The 20,530-nt window shown below is 41.5% G+C and overlaps 1 protein-coding gene across 2 annotated transcripts in view; it reads right to left on the reverse strand.

Annotated features, from left to right (window-relative positions):
* Positions 1–20,530, reverse strand: part of prkcz (protein kinase C, zeta) — a 135,591-nt gene that overhangs the window by 36,970 nt on the left and 78,091 nt on the right. For both annotated transcript variants that reach the window (XM_038723448.1, XM_038723449.1), the window contains 9 exons: positions 14,813–14,944; positions 13,461–13,551; positions 12,344–12,399; positions 11,969–12,163; positions 7,419–7,516; positions 6,589–6,675; positions 4,277–4,412; positions 4,019–4,106; positions 3,625–3,744 (listed from right to left, as the gene is read on the reverse strand). In XM_038723448.1, the coding sequence (XP_038579376.1) occupies positions 3,625–3,744; positions 4,019–4,106; positions 4,277–4,412; positions 6,589–6,675; positions 7,419–7,516; positions 11,969–12,163; positions 12,344–12,399; positions 13,461–13,551; positions 14,813–14,944 (1,003 nt within the window). The remainder of the gene's footprint in view (positions 1–3,624; positions 3,745–4,018; positions 4,107–4,276; positions 4,413–6,588; positions 6,676–7,418; positions 7,517–11,968; positions 12,164–12,343; positions 12,400–13,460; positions 13,552–14,812; positions 14,945–20,530) is intronic.

The following is a 20,530-nucleotide window of genomic DNA, read 5'->3' on the forward strand; positions in this document are numbered from 1 at the left end:
ACAGCCAAAGCAGGAAACATATTTCAGCCAATCGTGTGGTTCTACTGACGTAAGGGTCTGTTTTACTTCTACTGCGCATGTGTGGAAGTGGTGACACATGCGTAGTAGAAGCATAAGCAGTGGCGTTTTCTCCCAGAGGCCAAGGGAAGCCAGGCTTCCCCTGTTTTTGACTCTTTATCATTTCAATAAAAACACAATGTTTTTAGTTTGATAAATCTTATAAGCTGTTCCTGTCATCTCTTGCCCATTTCTCACTATCTTACAATAAGTGAAACAGCGCCCCTCTAAATGTTATGCGTTGGATGTGTGGTGAAACACTACATTGCACCACCGTAGACTGACCGTCAAGTCTGACTACGTGAGGAGGCCAGGCAGAGTTGGCATTCCTTTGTGAAAAAAATGAAATGATTAACCAATCAGATGAGGCCACTGTCATGCCACAACTTGAGCTGGCCTGGAGACGAAAAAGGGGTTTTGTACGTTCAATGAGGAAAACTATATTCGTATAGAGTGGCTAGCTGGTAGCACAAAACTTCGACTGACTCCGTTGTTGCGGAGGACCTAAAAGCCAGTGGGAAATTTTATAACTTGGTTATTGACTACTTTGCCACCATGAAAGACAGGAGAACGCCCTTCCTTTAGCGTGAGTGAAATGGATGGGGTTGATTGATGTAGTTTGTATGATGCTTTGGCAATATTGTTGTTACACATTCATGCCAATAAAGCTAATTTATATTGAATTGAAATGACACCTCCTTCTCTTTCTGAACTTAACTGAACTACAGCTATGTGTGCAATTTTGATGTGGTTATATTGTTTGTTTTGCTTTGCTTGCCTGGTGGGTAGTGTAGGTGTAGGTGGGTAGTCAGTTGAAGTAACCTTACTGTTTTTACTGTGGATGTGTACATGTGTATATGAGCACCATAGACAGCACCTGCCACAGGGCACTGGGCCAGGTTAGGCTACCTGAATAATTGTCTATACTCTGTTGGACGGGTCCTCGGTTGTTAGTCTTCAGTGATGTTGTGTTATGACCATTTGGCCAAGCATTAAGGAGTATGTAGGCCTATTTGATACATGCACCATTGCTACTATGCAAATGTCTTAAATTGTCTTCTGATTGAGTTTGTGAATGGTTCTTTTATTCTTAACTGTAGCCTATTTGTACTGTGCACAATAAGCAGCGGGCTATGTATGCTATTTGGGGTGAGAGAGAGAGTGAGTAAGTTGGAGACAGAGAGACAGAGAGAGAGAGAGAGCGCGTGTGTATTGATAACAGATGAGCACAGTGTGCATTTTAAATTATGATTCAATTTTGTTTAAAATTATACCCTGCACTGTAATAGCACAATACATTAGATAATTGTCCTCCTAAAAGGACATCCCCTCTCACTTGGCTTCCCCAAAAATTTACCTCACCCCACGCCACTGAGTATAAGCGGTCAGGAAAAACGCTTTTTAAATCAGTGATTTTTATCAGATTTTATTGCTGATTCTACTGATGTAGTTTTTATATCCTGGTGACCAGTAAAAGTGCAGTTCATTCAGATAGGAGCCTGGTCTTGTAAGTCCAAAAAAGCTGTCCGGAGGCGTTGCCAAGATGGCGGCCAAGTGGCATGACTTGCCTATGAGGATTTGATCTGGGACAGAGGAGTTGAAGGAACTACAGGTGGGGTTTTGCCTCGAAATGCTTTTTGTGAGAGGTCCCGACTGGAGCCACAATATTGTTTTGAAATTAGTCTTCCAGGAGCCTGGACACCGCCATCCACGAACGCGAAAGTATTTGGATATGCTTGCCAGATCTCTGCTTCATATTGCTGATGCTGTGAGCAATAGCACCATGCAGTCGATCTGACATGGATCTTCATCATGGAAAGGACAAACAAGCAGCGGGGTAAATTTAAGTGTGTACACAGACAGTTCAGATGTCGGGTACTTGTGAGGTGCTTGCTGGCTTTAATATGGCTGCTATAAGCTGATGTGCTGGATTGTGAGCTGACGGTGTGTCACCATCCTGCCTGAAAATCTGTGTAGACCAGCCTTCACACAGATTTTCAACAGATCACCGGAGCTGTGTGAAGTTCCCTCCTGTCGGACCCCAAAAAACCCTCCATCTCTGGATAAATTGACTACAGGCCTGTCGTCCTGACATCAGTAGTCTTGTCTTTTAAAAGACTGGTGTTGGCCCACCTGAAGGACATTACAGGCCCCTTGCTGGACCCCCTGCAGTTTGCCTACAGGTCAGTGGATGATGCAGTCAACTTGGGACTGCATTACATTCTCGGTCATTCACCGATCTAATGCAGAGTTTTATGTGCATTACTGCTGCCGACAACTACATGCACGTTGCGGTTCCTCGCGGGTCTATTTCAAGTAGCCGGCTATTTAAAAGTGATAAAATATTCTTTATGTGGTTCATCAACGGTGATAAATTATCCAAAAGTCCCGCAATGTGGGAACAACTCGGCACAACACCAGTGAAGCCGGGGCTCGGTCTCTTCAGCAAGCGTTCCTCCACTGCCACTGCACAAATACACGCTACGCCTACACATGCACACTGACGACCCAGGGTTAGGGTTACAATTTTGGATTTATTCACGCACTTCAAAAACATTGTTCATATTGTAATATTTTCATATTGTATATACGGTTTACCAAATCCACCTACCTAACATAACACCTACACATAATACTTATTTATTCCAGCATCCTTTGCACTGTGCTCATGGATCTTGCTACATGTGTACCTGTATATCTCATCCATCTCCGACATGTACATTATAATAATAATTTACTCCTGCATCCTTTGCACTCTGCTCATTGCACTATTGTCTCAATCTGTCTATATTGTTTTTGTTTTTGTTTATAGTGTGTACATATGTGTTCTCTATACTGTAGCCTGTGTCTAATTTTATTATGGTATTATTGTATAAGTAAGCAAATCGTGAGCATTGTACAATCCTGAGTCAAATTCCTCATATGTTTACACATACCTGGCAAATAAAGCTGATTCGGATGACCTGCTAGCGCGGCCTGAGGATAGCAAAGTGTTGGTCCATCAATCTATTTGTCTGTCCAAGACTGGTTCAGAGCGAGGTTGCCATGATATTCGGTATGTTCCCCAGAGCATGGTTCCAAATGATTTGATGACCCACTGATATTTCCTCCAGTGCCACCATAAGGCCAACCTTTCCCACTTTCATAGTTTGTAAACTTAAAGACCAGATTAATCCCCAGTCCCCTTTCCGAAAAACATGCTGCCAGTCCATCTGACCTTTCCTCTCTAAAGTAAACTTTCCATTTTCTTATTTGGCAGCAACAAAATTTATTTTTATAATTTATATTTATTATGTTTTTACAAGACAGAACAACACCTCATAACTTATAACTAATAATAATAATAAAAAAATAATAATAAAATAACATTAAGACAGCAACTGTTGGTAGACCACATGCCAATGATCAGAAACAAGTAAAAATGTTCTAGAAAATGGTTATAAGATGACAGCTGGTCTCTCCCAGTTCAAAGCCCTTCTCCCTGGACGGTGGTACCATGAAACCTCCTCTTGCAGTGTGCAGCTTACAGGTATAAACCCAATGCATTATTAAATTCCTCTGTCTCACCTTGAAAGAGGTACTCCTCTGTGTTCATGTCAGGATTGTCTGTGATAATGTCAAACGGGGACCTCCCAGCCATCATCTCAAACATCAGCACTCCCAGAGCCCACCAGTCCACACTGAAGCCTGGGAGGGCACACAACATTAAGACAAGACATTCATTCAGCTATGATGTGTGGATATATAATAAAAGACTCCCATCTTATCAGTGTGAATCAAACTGAGGCTGGTTTGGTCACAAGTGGAAAATCCTCTCTGTGTACATGAGCTGCCACTTAGTTGTTCATTGTTTTTTTTATTTAAATATAAAGATTTATCATCAGTAGCTTAAAAAATGATGGTTGTTTGAATCAGCATTTGGACATGAACTGATCCGACCCAGGCTGTCTCCTGTACTCACCGTAGTCCTCTCCTCTGAGGATCTCAGGTGCAATGTAGTTAGGTGTTCCGCAGAAGGTACTAGTGGTATCACCTGGTCTGATCCCCTCCTGCAGAGGGAAGAAGAGGAGGTTGCAGAGATAAAAGAGGCAGTGTGGAAGATGTGCGAGAACATGAATGGTGGATAAAAAAAGAGACACTTTAAGTCAATACAGATCTACTGCATTATTGATAACCCTATGCCAGCCATCCACACAGTCTACTGAAAAAAATCAATCACCTTGCACATGCCATAGTCTGTGAGCTTGATGTGTCCCTCGTGGTCCAAGAGAACGTTGTCCAGCTTCAGGTCGCGGTAGATGATGCCCTTTTCATGCAGGAAGTTCAGAGCGATACAGATTTCAGCAGCATAAAATCTGTGCAGGAGAAGAGAGAAACACAGAGAGTGATGTGTCTGACCTGTCCTCTGGTGCCACCATCAGGCTGAAGTTGTCCACTTATAGAGAGAAGAAAATATTAAAATCTATAGCCCATGATAAAAGGCACAATATCATAATATACCAGTACAAAAGTAATGACCATCACACTCACAATGGTCATTAATTAAGCCCCAGAGATAAACAGTGATTAAACTGCAAAATAACTTCAAATCCAATAACTTTAAAATCCACAACTTTATTGCTTTATACTCTCTTGTGGTGCTCAGGTGACAAATATCCTACAAACATCGCAGCTCTATGGATAACAGTCCTGTCGTGTTTGAATAAAGCCATTGCACAGCTTTTATGTAACAGAGAGAGATGTCTGAAGGAAAAGCCATTTCTTAAACAGCTAGAGAAGGCCAGCAATGTTACAGATTCCGTGTCTGAAAAGGGCTTACTGGGAAGATTATCATTTCCATTCTGAACACTCTGTGGTTTCTCCTCTAGTGCCACCCTCAAGACAAAATGGCTATATCTTATGATCTAACAGACAGTCCACCAAGTAATCTACTGAGCATGTTCCTGCTAGAAAAGTGACAACACTACAAACTTTATATAGTTAGCTTCACTACTGGCAAAGCTCTAACAACGGCAAAAATAAGCTGTATGTTGTTACTTAAGTCCAACACTTTTGTATTCTGGAATGTACTGAACAATGCAGCCTCTAGGGGAACCTTTTAGAATGATGGGCAATGTTCAGAACACTGTCTATGTGTTGCTAAGTCATTACTCAAAGCCTGGACCCTTATTTGGTTTAATATGAAGGTTGATGATGGTGAACATAGACATATATACATATATTACAATCCCATATGTTCCTGATTTGATGTACTTGGGAGAGTCATTGGTAAGTCAGTAGGACGGCTCCTCTGTATGTGTAGGTAGTGTGCATTCTGTCTCTAGGAGATAAGCCTTCATTAACACTGACGAGCCTCTCTCTGTCTGCCTGCTGTAAATCCGTGATTGTCAAACATAGAGGGAAAGACTGCAGTGGAGAGACATTTGACAGAGAAATCACAAATCCCACATCGCTCCCCCACATTTTCACTGTGACAGCCTCCATTGTACACCGTTGTTTCATTGCTGGCATCGGACTGATAGAAGCTGCGTCCTATCAGCAGCACCAACCATCGCCCACTGGCCCGCCTCCCCAACGAGTGGGGGAATGCAGCAGGGCTCTCTCTAAGAGCGCTGCTCATGAATATGTACAATCATTATGAGTGATTAACATGCTACTTTGCATATGTACAGCCACTGTCTCCAGAATACAGATTGCCGGGGCCGATAGGGGCCCAACAGTGCCTCTCTAAATTACCCAGCCTTTGATCCAGCATTTATCAGAGCGGCAGTTGGAGAGCCCCGCTAGTAGACAGGCACAATGAATTATGGGCGCTCATTATATTTCTCAGAGGAGGAAAATGTTAAGTCTGGTTTTGGCAGCGTTGCCACGTCCATGAAAAGCTGCTAAAGTATCCCATTAAGAATATGATTGTAAGGAGTACTTGGAAGAAGTATGCTGTTGAGGTGCAAAGAAGGTGCAAACATACATTATACGTACACTGTATAAATTATCTTCAACCAAACACACACACTCCAACTGCCCTTCACCTCAAAAGACGCTATTATGAAACTCACAGTGTTAACTGATGTTTTTGTTCTAACCAAAAGACAAAAACTTCACATAATGCCATCATGTTAAGTACAAAGGAATCCATCTGGAGGAGGTTCAATTCAACCCAAAATAGTTGCCTGTTTGCATAGATTTAGATACATAGTGTTTCCTGTGTAGCTGGCTCACTGTGCTGTGTCAACATAAATTAACCCACTTCTACGTCCTCCTCTGATCATGTAGCCTATTCCTGGAGGCCTCACTGCAGAACCTCAAATGTTTCTATCACAGTACACAGTCTGTGTATTTGAGAAAGGCCAAAAGGAAAAGCCACTTCACTTCACATATGTTTAAGAATGCTACCTGTACATGTAGCATCTCTCATAAAAACACACCAGGCACACTTAAAGACTATAAACTGTATCTAAATGTAGATGCTTAAATTGTGCACTGGGACTTAACTGGGTATGTAAACAGATGTTGTAACAACTGGATGTTTACCTTGCATGTTCTTCAGGGAGCTTCCTTTGTCGCTGCATATGAAACATCAAGTCTCCGCCGTTCACATATTCAATCACCAGAAATAACCTGGAAATCAGAGCATGGTGAGAAAATCCATCACGTAAATACTGTTTAACAGAGGCTCTTTGAAAAATGTTAAAGACTAGATATTTAAATGATGAATCATCATGATGTAAAAATGGTGATGACATGTCATAGTTAATTAGATATAAATAAATACATGTTATGTCTGCTTTGGCATATTCAAAATATTAATTTCTCCCTTAAAAGTCCCTGTTGAATAGGACTGAATCAGTGCTACATTAAAGGCATCAGTTCATGTTTAAAACAACGTTCCCAACAAATCCATTAAAGAGACCAAAACCAGTGAATGTGTACAAGTATTAGCAGTAGTCTGAAGATGCCTTCTGTTGCATTTACATGAACATGGCCAGCGCTGTTTGTCCTGAAACACCACAACTGCGTTTTCAGTGTCATGTCACTGGGTTCAATGTTTACATTGTTTTGCTAGTTTGACCGAGGAATAAACTACATTTGCTCTGTCTGCTGTCAGTTTATTGTTTATTGCATGGTATGGCTTGTTTATGTGTTTTAATAACCATGCTTTTGCTACACAGACAATACTTCTTAGTAGGAAACATTAATTTAATGGGATTTTTGGATTATTATGAGACAAACCTTATCCTTTAATGAAGAACAGAAAGTTATATTTCATTCTTCTGTCAGACACTGTGAGCTGTAACAGACTAACTGCATTGGCTTTAAATACAGTGTGAGCTCTCTCAGTGACAGCCTTATCATGCTCTTACCGACTTTCTGTCTGGAAACAGGAGTGGAGGCCTACTAGGAATGGATTGGTGGACGCCTGCTCAAACACATGCTTCTCTGTCTGCACCCAGTCAATATCCTGGAGAGACGAGGGGAGACAGACGGAGGCAGAGATGGCATAAGGATAACGTATTAACAATCAATTTGTCTGATCAATAGGCTTTCTCTGTGGTTAAACAAGCAGGCGGAGATACACTGCGCCACACATAAAAGATGTAGGTAGCCTTGAGAACAATCCCCACACTGGATTATTCTGAGACTGTTCCAGTTCAGAGGGTGGACCTTGGATGGCGTGCCAAAAGATAACCAGGCAGCACAAACGCCAAACTAGTTTTGAAAGCCATCCACTAGTCACTGACACGAAGAAAGGCTCATACACCTTTTGAAAATGACATCCAGATAGTGTCATTTAAAAAAAATAAAAGCTCTATGTGTTGAAAGTGAAGAATGTAGAAGGACACCATTCAAGAAAATGTCCCTGAAAACCAAATTCAGATTTGTCAAATCTTTTGACTATGAACAAATACATTTAGATAGTCAAACAGAGTTTAGATTCGTTATCGATTCCAATATCAGAAGCGACATTTTAATCAGAGAAGCACTGATATAAATATCGGACTGTCTAACAGTGTCTCACTCATAATGGCTTCTACATAACACAAACATTCAGTTTTTTACACTACTCTGCACAGTGTGGTCACTAATGTCACTTTAGGACACTGGCTTGTTGATTTTGGGGTGTGGTTGGAATTCTACTGTTTGAGTTGATAAAAACATTTAAATCAAATATAACATAAATCTGGGGAAAAACTCAGTATTGTGTGTGAGATGATGCTTTAAACAGGTTAAAAATAAAAAAAAATACTCAATTACAAGAAAAATAATGTAAAGTGTTACTTACGTAAACATACATAAATATCATCATGTCAGTGCTATACCACAACATATTGTTGAATCCCTATTACTACATTAACATCTAAGTAAAGTAACGTTAAGTCAAATTTTACCATTCTCATCATCAGTCGCTACAAAGTCCTTCACATTAAAAGACCAAAGACATAAAATACAGACACAACAGAGAGCCCAAGTCCCCTCTCCTTCTGGTGGACGACCATATGGGATCTAATTTTGGAAAAATTACGTACGGTCATCAGCGGCGAGAGACAATTAATGCTTTGATCCCGTTTGAATTGTGCTCTGAATTACACACATGATGTTTGTCAATTTAAAAGATAATTTAAGTCAAGAAAGTCGCAGTTTGTTGTTAAATTGTTGAAGTATAGACTATGAAGTCATTGGATTAAACACATCAGGTGAGATACATCTGTGCGTAGCACATAGTTAAATTACCTAGCTAGAAGAAATGAACGTTAGCTCAACATTACAGTGCTAACATGTTAGTGATGATGTGTGAGACGAGAGATGTAGTTCACTGAGTGGTGTCATACAAAACTAAATGTTACTCTTTTTTTCTTGACTAAAATTATCTTTTAAACTGACAAACATCATGTGTGCAATTCAGGGCACAACTGAAATGGGATTAAAATATGTTTTCTTTTGCCATTGACTTCTGTATGTAATTTTTCCGAAACAAGGTCCCATGGGGAAGAAAGGAGGGACTTTGGGTCTCTATATAAGAGTAATAAATAAAATGGAGTCTGCCTTTTAAATATGTCCACAGATTTGAAAGTTTAGGGACCAAATAAATGTAGTAATGTAGTTGTATAAAGCTTAAAATGGAAATTCTCAAGTACACATGCCTCAAAACTGTTGCCAAGTAGTGCAGCACTTCATTAAACATACTTTGTTACCTTCAACCGCTGTGAGTCAGTAAAGCCAGAGTGTATCACTGTTATCAGTCAGCTGCGGTGTAAACTGTTCATACTTCAGTTACAGAGAGCTGTGAGTGTTCAGCCTGAGGCGCCGATGTTTTATGTTGATTTAAAGTGTCATTAAGTTGATGATACTTAATGTTTTATGTGAGCTACAACAGAGAGTGCCTACATTTTGAGTTTCCCGTACTGTGCACCAACACCATATGGTGAATAACATTACAATACAGACCCCATATTGTGCGCATGATACGAAAATTCCTTCTGGTCAACTCATTATTACTTGAGGAATTTATAATTATGCAGAACACATCTCGTATTCAGTAGTTTGTAGTCTGTCCGTGTTTACAAGCTCCCTTTGATGTCAGGCATTAGACTACCAAAGAGATGAATTATTAAACAAATGTGCATGAATACAGCCATGAATAAATGAAAATGGGGTGTCCATTCAAAACATTAGGAGGACGAGATGATTTCCTCAAATCCTCAAAAAACTGCATCTTTTGTCTTGGACAGCAGAACAGTTGGATTTAAACGCTGGATTTAAGTATGACGTGTTTATGTGTGGAAAAGAAAAAAAACATTGAGCGAACTGAAGGCATGAAGCCTGTGATGTCATTTATGTTATTCTGGATTAGTTGTGCAGGTTTTGGACGATGCAGTAGCTCAGTGATCCTCGGTGTGGTTACATGAGCCCACCAATTTGTGTTTCCCCCGTGGAGTTATATCTTGAGCTAAGGCGCCATCTAGTGGGATAACATAAACAAAGCAAAGTCAACAGGATGCAGAGCACTTCTGTTTACCTGTCTGTAATAACCTCTCTCATGTAACTTTCTGTAACTCGTCTGTAATTCTTTTGTCTGTAATTCCTCAAAAGCAATTCCTATTACAACACTCAAGGTATGTGAAAAAATTTGTTTTGTTTGGTTGACTGAATATGGAGGTAATTTTTGGACACTAAAATGTGTCTCAGCCCAATGTGAATGATGTGTATCTCTGCATGTTTCCTGAGTTAGAAACACCATGCAGATAGTCTACCCAGATTTCATCTTCTCCTGTGAGTCACCCACTCACTTATTCCTGCTTCCTCCTAAGCCCTCTTTTCCAATTCATAAGCTCTCTGCCACTTTTGTGTCGTTTCCACCCCCACTTCAGCTTCCCCCCTTTGTCCAATTCTTTTTTTTTCTCCTCATTCCTTTCAGAAGCCCCAACCAGCCTCTGACTCAGTCTTCTTCACTCCTTTTTACTCAATCCTGCTCTCCATCTCCCCGCACAGCATTCACTGATCTGTCTCCACCCTTCCTTCCCCACTCATATCCTGCACATATCCTTCCATCCATCCTTTCCTCACTGATTACTGCTTTTAGTCTCTTGGCTAGCTGTTCTCAATCCCCAGCAGTCCTTTAACAACATGTACTGAAAATGTGGTACAAAGAGGATTTTAAATTCAACTCATCCATGAAACCCATTTGACCCAGTCTGATTTCCCTTTCACCTATCCTGGTAAGTACTACTCAACAGTGAGATGCACATTGGCTGGTCTGATGGCATCATCTGATGTATGCAGCAGAAATAGAGGCAGTAAACAGACATAAAAAGCCACTCTGGGGAGTAAATTTGATTAAATTGCTGCTGTTCTGGAGCAGTGACGCATTTTGGAGCTGGGAGACAGGACAGTGGTATATCCTTATGTCGCCTACATGTGGGTTTACATAGAAATCAAAAGGTGGAGGTGTTTTGACAAGCGTGTTATGCCACCAGTGTGTATCCAGAACAATGTTTGGTCCAGTAATGTCACCCTGTCCCTGATCCATTTCTCGGAAATCCAAAATAAAAAGAGTGGAAGCAATATCTGGACACAAAAAATAACCAACATTTCAGGTGCTTTTTTTTGTTTTTCCTCCATATAAAAGCTGTCTGATGGTCTGACTGCTTTTGTTTCTTGACCTCATGTGGTGATGTCATCGAGTTTCCAGATCTCAGCAATTACTTTGGTGAGTATAATGTTATCACAATGTAAAATACGGTTGCAATAAACCAGAATTGTGCCTAAAGACTGCAAAGATCACATTCCTTTAACACCATCAGCACTCACAGATGCCTCAGGTTCAGGTCAATGCTACACTCTGATTACGAACCTACTTAACACTGGTGCAAGAAGAGGGCCTTTGCGAAGAGTCATGTAGCAAATGGATAAACACGCAAATGGATAAACAAGTCTAGAGCATTCACATCCGGAGAGACCGTTAAAATCATCTTGCATCATACTATTTGTGAACTTGGATTTGTACTTGTAGCTTCCAAAACTGAATTCTGCTCTCATACATACATAAGACACACTTACTACCAATAAATAAAAAGTATTCATATATGAACCCTGGATATGAACAAAGTGGACACAAAGTGAAAATTGAGTAAAGTGGCTTCCACTTTTCCTCTTAGTCTTTTGGAACTCAGCAGATGACTCATGATCACTTGCATTAAGTGTCTCTATTGTCTCTATCAAGTCCACATCTAATGAAGGCTACTTAACAGCAGAGAATAAGGCACATTTATGAACCTTCTTTCACACAGTATCTACACTGCCTGTCCAGTGTTTTTCATGACTGCGCCGCTTTCAGTCAGTCTGACTCAACATGTAGCTACGCACCTGTCCCTGTCTCGCGTACTTGACATCCCAGGTGTGCTTAGTGTCTCACCTCATCATCATGGACCAGCTCCTTCTTCACCACCTTCATGGCGTACACCTGCTCATTCTTCTTTAGCCGAACCAGCAGAACCTTCGCATAGCTTCCACGGCCGATCACTCGGATCAGGTCAAAATCGCTCAGCCCGAGCGCCAGGCCCTGGGACAGCTTAATGCCATCGATGCCATCCACTACTGCTTTGATGTCCTGGGGGGGTTGGGGGGGGGGTGTATTAGTTTGTATGTTTTTATGGTTAAGTTTTAGGTAGAAGAATGATCAAATGATGTTAAACAAAAAAAGGATGCAGTCAAAAGACAGGGTGATTATTTTACAAACTATAAACCTAATAAACATGAAACTGCAAACCACTATCAGAGCCCTTCTCACCTCTGTGTCTGTGTCTTCTGTTTTATCCACTGTACAGTTGTGCGGTAAAAAAGGTACTGCAAAAAGACAGATACAGAGTCACTGAAGTTTCATCATCTGGAGACAGAAGTGAATCTGAATTACAGATTTAACATGTTGTTCCTTGTTTGGCCAGCAGAAGGAGGTAGAGTACACAGTATCAAGTCCAGCTGTCCACAGGACATACCAAACTAGGTCAATCCATAGGGGGTCCCAGAGCATCTCAAATCAGGGACCCCCAAACAGACCACAGTCTCCTTTTAATAGGATTTAACACTCTGTTCTATGGGATGCCACCAGAGAGCTGTAATGTGGTTAGATAACAGTCACAGAGTTACGTAAGTGGTGACAGTGAATGTGAGGTGAAGCTACCAGGGTCCATAGTTAGACTGGAAACACATCCAAGGCCCCTGAGGATTCCTTGATCCTGGTCTGGCAGCCATGCACTTGTGTATATATTGCACTCTCCATCTAATATACAGTACAATTAGTTTCTTCACTGGAGAGCTAAGGAAACAGGTCTTTTAATTTTTTTATTATTTTTGCTCATTTAAAGTCATGGGAGGTGTGTTAAGTCTTAGTATTATCCTGTAGCTTGACGCAGATGTGTTTTTTGCTGGTAGATCATGAACTTCCTACTTAAAGCTGGATATCGTTATTTTCAGAATTTTATTGGCTACACAAAGTGCCAGTCATTGGCACAATTGGTTGCAATTGGCTCAGCCTACCCACGAAATAATAGAGGCAGGCCCTTCCTTACAGCACAGGCTCTCATTGGCTATTGTAGACTGTGGACATGGGACATGTGACCTCCTATTGAGTTGGATTTGGTGTCGCTCGAAAGGTCAGAGTTCAGCAGCTAATTTGAACATAAGATATCAAAGTTGTTTACATTCAAATCGGAGTTATTACGGTTATGACGACATACGAGCCACGTATGCTCAAGTATGGACTCCCGTAGACAGTTACATTAGCTTATTATCAGTTCACCTCAGTCAGCATCACCTTACTTACTGTTCACCTAAGCCTTCACTAAGTTACATATCTTGAAGAAACTGGACCCAATAACCTGTTAAAAAGAAAAGTTTTTGTGTCTTACTCCCATCTGTGTCCTCTGTGTCATCTGGTGGAAGGTCCACCTCTTCACTCTTGGCGTCTGAAGGGGGCTCTTGTGATGGCATGACTGGATCCTGAACAAAGGAATTAAGAAATCCACCTAAGGCATATATCTGAAAATATCCACTGAAATATCCACGCATGGTTTTATACTCCTGGAAGAGGGAGTGATGAATCACTTTTGGAAGGACAGAGGACAGGCTTGTATTTAGAGAGGTGCTCTCAGCTAATGCACACACGTTGTTTTGCTCTGTGACTCTAATGACAACGTGGGGGTTTCACTAGAAATAAGTTAATCTTATCAAGCCTCAAAGTCACTTATCTGGCACTGAAGATACCAGGTTGAAGCTGTGATCAAGACGGAGTTGGGGGCAGTTCACCCCCAGTACCTGAGCTACATTGATTTTCTAGTCAGGATTTCGGTCGTCAGACGCAGAATTTTGGATCTTTACATTTGGTCAGATGCTTGCTTTGTGCTGATATGGATTAACTACATGGAGCACACTGGTGTCACTAAACTTGATGTTTCATTTCAATAGGATGGGCGAACAGAACAAGAGGATGAGCTGCAGAAAGTCCATAGTGACAAAAAGGAAATGTTGAATGCACTGAACTCTTTGCTCTTTCATGGGTTTGTCTGCTACAGCAGCTTCTCAGAGGCACCACTATGCAACACTTCTTAAATATTCATTAATACAAACGTAAGATGGGGGTCACAGAGGTACAGAGAAAAAGGCTGAGGTTAAACTGTATGATTAGAGTGCTAACCACTTTTCTGTCCAAAACACAACAGAAAAACACTTAACCCAAAAGTACAGCGAGCATCACACAGTACACTGTAGACATTTTAGTATTCTGTTCTAAAATCAATTACAAAATCTGAAACTAATTTCCCTTCAATAAAACCTTACATAAAGATGACTTCAAACAGTCAGCCTGACATTTAAAAGGTAAGAATAGGACCTGCGTTCTATTTCTACTTGATCTTATGAACTTGAACCTGAAAGGACGTTATCAGTTATGATAACATTGTTCATCTATCATTACACCTTCTTTACGACTTGTCTGATATGCTCGTGTTTCTTGACCCTTTCGAACGTTGCTGTGTGCCCAGGTCTCAGAAATGACCCAGGTGAGTACAATGTTATTAAAAACTGATAGTAAAGATGGCCAAAACTATGAAATTAACACCCACGTTATGCTTTAAACTTAAATGAAGAGTTGTCTGAAGATAAGCATAAAGTAACCTGTGATAGCAAGCTTGATGTTGGGATTGGATATGACAGGCTGTGCTGTTTGCCGCTCTGAACATGAAATACATGATGAAATACTCACCATAAGCCTTTGGCAGGTCTGAGGGATGAGTCTGTGACAGCGCTTATGGACCAGCAGTTTGCAGTTGATACACTTGTAGCCCTGCCTGCCCAGCCCCCATATCCTTTCACTACAGTGGCCACAGTAGGCTTTCTGTAAGACACACACACACAGGACAGGACACACTGACAGGTTAGTCTATAACTCTCACACTGCCTGACACAATCACTATTGATTTTTCATCAAGGATTAATTAACAGGAAGCACTGACAAATAAACAACTGCAGATTCTGATGGATGTGCAATAACAGGTCGCAGGAAACCCGTTCCAGATAAGGTCAGATTTATTTATTTATTTATTTATTTCTATTTATTTATTACAGGGACAGTGCATATTCATAAACATTTCTGTCAATATGCCAGAATTAGCCTAAAGGCTATTTTTCATCTGCAGTCCCTAGACAGATGGTAAGAGTCACCCTAAAAAGATTACATAGTACATAGCACTAAAAAATTAAGATACATTTAGTAAAATATCTATTATATTAGAATATACAATCTAAACACATCAAAACAACAATCGGACAAACATCACGTAAAAACATGACACACACATAAGGAAAAAAAAGTCAACAGTGTCCCATTACCCATTTATTTGGATTCTCATATAGAAACAACTTCTCTTGTCGTTTTGTACTGAATGTTATTAAGGGGTGGTTATCAAACCTTCAAGTGAGTGGCAACCAAATTTGGCATTGAAAAGTGTCTGTAAATCCAGAGTCCAAAATGCTTGGCCCAGTCTTGTTAACTTATGAACTTATTCTTGAATCAGAATATCAGCAGTTTTGCAGAGTTTTCTGGCCACTTGGGTTCAGAACTCCACAATAAATTCACAATTGTGCAGTGTCTATGGCGTCTGATAAGCCTTCAAATTCGGTGTTCCCAGATTATATTCAATTGTCTCACCAGTACCAGAAGCAACAAACCCCCACCAACGCAGCCCTGTGCATTGTTTTAACGCAGGTCTGTCTTCAGTCTGAACAACACTCCAATATTCACTCTCCTTTTGGCTCTGGTTTGGTCTCCACCGACTCCTGAGAAGAATATCTGGCTCATTAGTGGCTAAATGCTCCACTGTGTTTGTGATGGAGTACCGTCACTACAGTTGAACCAGTGTTCACCAGCTAGTCTCTGACTGTATCTGTCTGCTGTTTGCTGCTGGGCAGGTAGTATAAGTATACAGTGTGTTCTTCAGAGCCCTTTCTCTGCTAATAGCTGCTGCTGGAAACGAGGTTGATCAGAGCCATGAGTCAGAACCAAAACAATAAAGTTGTGAGCCATACATCCAAAATAAGCTGAAAGACAATAAAGGCTTCAGGAGAGTTAGATATGTCTTTGTGGGTACCTTACTACAAGTGTTCCTGTTTCCTGCATTTGTATTATTGTTAATGTTTTGATTTTGATTGTTGCAGGTATAGTCATGATGGCATACTGGTCATCAACCTTTTCCAACATAAGTCCTTCTGGCACATGTTATTAGGGTTCATACCGCATAGCGGTAGAACCCTTCTATGTTTGTGTGTTTTAGTTATTATCATTGGTTGTCTGCCGCGCCGGCTCAAATTCCCGTGAGCTGGAATGAGCTAGAAACATGAAACTTGGGGTAATAATTGGAAATGGTGTGCATCAGCTTCCATAGAAATATGAACCCAATCGGCCACATGGTGGCGCTATAATTAAGGCTTAAAAATGCAAACTTTGAAAGGCCATGCCCCTTACACCGTAAGTCCAATTGACTTGAAATTTCTCACACAGTTGCAGCTCGATTTGCTCTACAAAAAAGCCTCAAGGACCGCCATTTTGAATTTTTTGAAAATCACATTTTTGACATCTCCTCCTAGACCGTAGCTCCGATTGCCACCAAATTTTCAGTGAATCATCATTGGATCAAGCCTATTAAAATTTGTATAAAGCAGGTCGATATCTCAATTACTTTTCAAGATGTGGACCAATGAACTTTGTAAGGGGCGTGGCTCTGGACATAAATGACCACAAATCAGCAACCGTAGGGCTGATCATCACAAAACTCACAGGATATGTTCAGATAGGTGCCCCAGATATACCTGGACAGTTTGTACATACGTCCCTAGGGAGCGCTACAAGCGCAAGAAAGGTGCTTAGCATTACAGAAATTACACTATAAATCCCATATTCATTCTCCAATCATCACAAATCTCTCAGGATGTGTCCTCATAAGTAAATGAAACATGCCCTGAAAGTTTCATTCAAATCGAACACCCAGGGGCGCTATAAATGCAAACAAACTGCAGGGGATAAAACGCAAATCAGGCTACAAAATACAAATTGTTTGTCCAATCAACACAAAACTTGCAGGATATGTCTAGATAAGGACCTCACACATACACTGCAAGTCTCATTCAAATTGACCACTAGGAGGCGCTATAAATGCACATAAATGCACTGCATTACATTCTGCAACACCTCGACTCTCCAGGGACACATGAAAGGATTCTGTTCGTGGACTTCAGCTCGGCGTTCAACACCATCATCTCAGAAATCCTCAGCACCAAACTCACCCAGCTCACTGTGCCAGCCTCCACCTGTCAGTGGATCACAAACTTCCTGACTGACAGGAGTCAGCAGGTGAGGCTGGAGAACATCACATCCAGCACCCGGACTATCAGCACTGGCGCCCCCCAGGGGTGTGTGCTCTCCCCACTGCTCTTCTCCCTCTACACCAAAAACTGCACCTCAGGAGACCCATCTGTCAAACTCCTGAAGTTCCCTGACGACACAACGGTCATCGGCCTCATCCGGGACGGTGAAGAGTTGGACTACAGACGGGAGGTTGATCAGCTGGGTCTCTGGTGCGGTCAGAACAACCTGCTCTGATATTATGTAACTTCTGTGTTTGAGTTAAAATGTCTTACCAGCATGTAGGTGTTGTCATATTAGGCTCTATCACTTTAAGTAACCTCTGACCCTGAACTGTGATGGATCATGGTTGTTTTTTTAAGAGAGGCCTCCGATTCGTTCATGTAGATGCCTGTCACTTTTCTAAACTTGTGATTGGTTAAGGGGCGGGCCTAACAGGCAGAGCGGAGCAGAGCTACGAGTCAGCCTGCTGCTTCCAGCGTGTGTTTTTCTCTGGAGGTAACTTATCCACAAGCTGCAGCAGACAGAAAGGTGTAATTTAATAATTATACAGTCAGTCAGTAGCCTGGCTGGTTTATAATAAGTTTGTCACTCTGCTACACAGTTTTGTGTGCTGTACTGTGTGAGAGCCGTGCTAGCCTGCAGATAGCAACAGGTTAGCAACATCGCTAACAGCAAGCTAACATTAAATGGACACTTCACCACTGACAGTGCCGCGCGTGAGCTGATAAGCACCTCTGGCTTTGAGGGAGACCATCCTGTACCTGTCTTCATCTTCATCTTTCTGAGAGGATTGCAAAACATGACACAGTTATCTGGACGATGCTGTGAAACTGAGCTTACTTTAAAGGGTTAAACACGGCTGCCCAACAAACAGGCGGAGGAAACAGCTACGAGCTCAGTGACGGTCGGATCGTAATGTTTATTAAACTCTGTGGAAAATATTAAACAGCAATGCGGGGCCGCAACGAGTCTGCGGGCTCTCTGAAAAACTTCAGTCCTCCAGAAGTTTGCCCAGAGGAAAAGCCGCCGCTGCGCCTTTCTGCTGAAGAGAGCCTGCTTTGGTGAGTGAAGCATCGTTAATCATCGTGACTCTGTGCTGCAGCTCCGTGTATGGGACAAACTGTTGTGCTGGATGAGATCCTCAGACCCCTTGTGAGACCATATGCTGGTGTGGTTGGCCCTGGGTTCCTCCTTATGAAAGACGATGCTAGACCTCATGTGGCTGGAGTGTGTCAGCAGTTCCTGCAAGAGGAAGGCATTGATGCTATGGACTGGCCTGCCCGTTCCCCAGACCTGAATCCAATTGTGCACATCTGAGACATTATGTCTCGCTCCATCCACCAATGCCACATTGCACCACAGACTGTCCGGGAGTTGACGGATGCTTTAGTCCAGGTCTGGGAGGAAATCCCTCAGTAGACCATCCGCCACCTCATCAGCAGTGTGCCCAGGCGTTGTAGGGAGGTCATACAGGCATGTGGAGGCCACATGTTTTAAGGACATTACATCAAAGTTGGATCGGCCTGTAGTGTGGTTTTCCACCTTGATTTTGAGTGTGACTCCAAATCCAGACCTCCATGGGTTGATAAATTTGATTTCCATTGATAATTTTTGTGTGATTTTGTTGTCAGCACATTCAACTATGTAAAGAAAGGAGTATTTAATGAAATTATTTCATTCATTCAGATCTAAGATGTGTTATTTTAGTGTTCCCTTTATTTTTTGAGCAGTGTATGTAATCTGGTACTAATCATAGGAAAAATAAACACAAAGTTCTGAGACTCTTAGTTAGTTCAGTTGTCCTTACAATAAGTGCTCCATTTAAACCCAAGTAAAAATTGCACTGAAAAATATATACTGGATATATAAATAAATACTGGATTACACTATCTTATCAATAATTTTAATTATTTATTGGAAGTATATTCCTAGAGAAAGGATTCGGTTCTGTTGTAGAGGTCTTTTAAATTAGGAAAATGTAGTTAAACTAGCAAGGACCACACAATCAACAGGTACGATTAAGTGATTTATTGATGATCGAAACAGAAAGATGTACAAGGCTTGCAGTTGCTGAATAGACATTCGAGGCGTTGCGGGGAAGCTACGATAGGGAAATGCACCGTAGCACCCAGCCACGGCGGACCCCCTTATAACCCTATGGAGAGGAAGAAGGAGATCAGGAGGCAGGACCGAGAAAGGGGTGGGGGAGAGGGAGGCAGGATACGAGAGCAAAGAAGAGAAGTCAGGACGTGTGGGTATTTATGGTAATGCTGGCGATGACGTGGTTGAAGTGTGGTCCCGCTCCTGAAACTCTGCTAATCAGCATCACTTAATATCATGGTTGAGTCTGTATGGATTGTGTCGTTGAATCCAGTCAACTGGCCAAGCTACACCAAACTACAAATATGTATTTTTATGTTTATAATATAGTTTTCTGACTTGCTTGTAGTGCCTCAGCTCTATCATTGATGTACTATTATCCTGTATACAGTATATTATTATGTCTGGTGAAGACTTCAGGCTCCTCCCTTCACTCATTACTGTAAAGCTGAGACATACTGAAGCTCACTTGCTGTTAGATAACATGGTCTCCAGAGTTTGTTCTTTGATTGGTTCTCTCTTTGTGTTTATTTTTTAGCTTGTCTCGTACCTTGCTATATTAGTACCAAAGGATGTTAAGTTTGTAGGCCAGCATCCCTGAACACCAATAAATCTGTCACCAAGATGTCCCGCTGGAGAATAAACACTTAAGATGCAGTGTGTGTGCTTCAGTGTATCGACGACATTCATTCACAGGGTGTTTGTTGTCAGTGTATCGAACAAAGAGTCCCAGTCTGCGCTCTGTTGTCATGGAAAAGCTTCAGCAAGACTTCAAAGGCTTCCTTCAGTCAGTCTAATCTAACTCACAGAGGTTAAGGAGTACATTTATAAATTAATCACAAACTTTTGCCTGTTCCCTTCCCACCACAGCACACACAGCCTGGGAGTAGTCAGCAGCCTGAGGTAAAAAGAAGTGATGCCTGTCACGGCGCCAGGCTTCGGACAGTCACAACACTTTCC

This window comes from Micropterus salmoides, unplaced genomic scaffold (genome assembly GCF_014851395.1).
Source record: "Micropterus salmoides isolate LMB-PRFRI ecotype aquatic unplaced genomic scaffold, ASM1485139v1 Ms_hic_scaffold_16, whole genome shotgun sequence".
NCBI classification, from domain to species: Eukaryota; Metazoa; Chordata; class Actinopteri; order Centrarchiformes; family Centrarchidae; genus Micropterus; species Micropterus salmoides.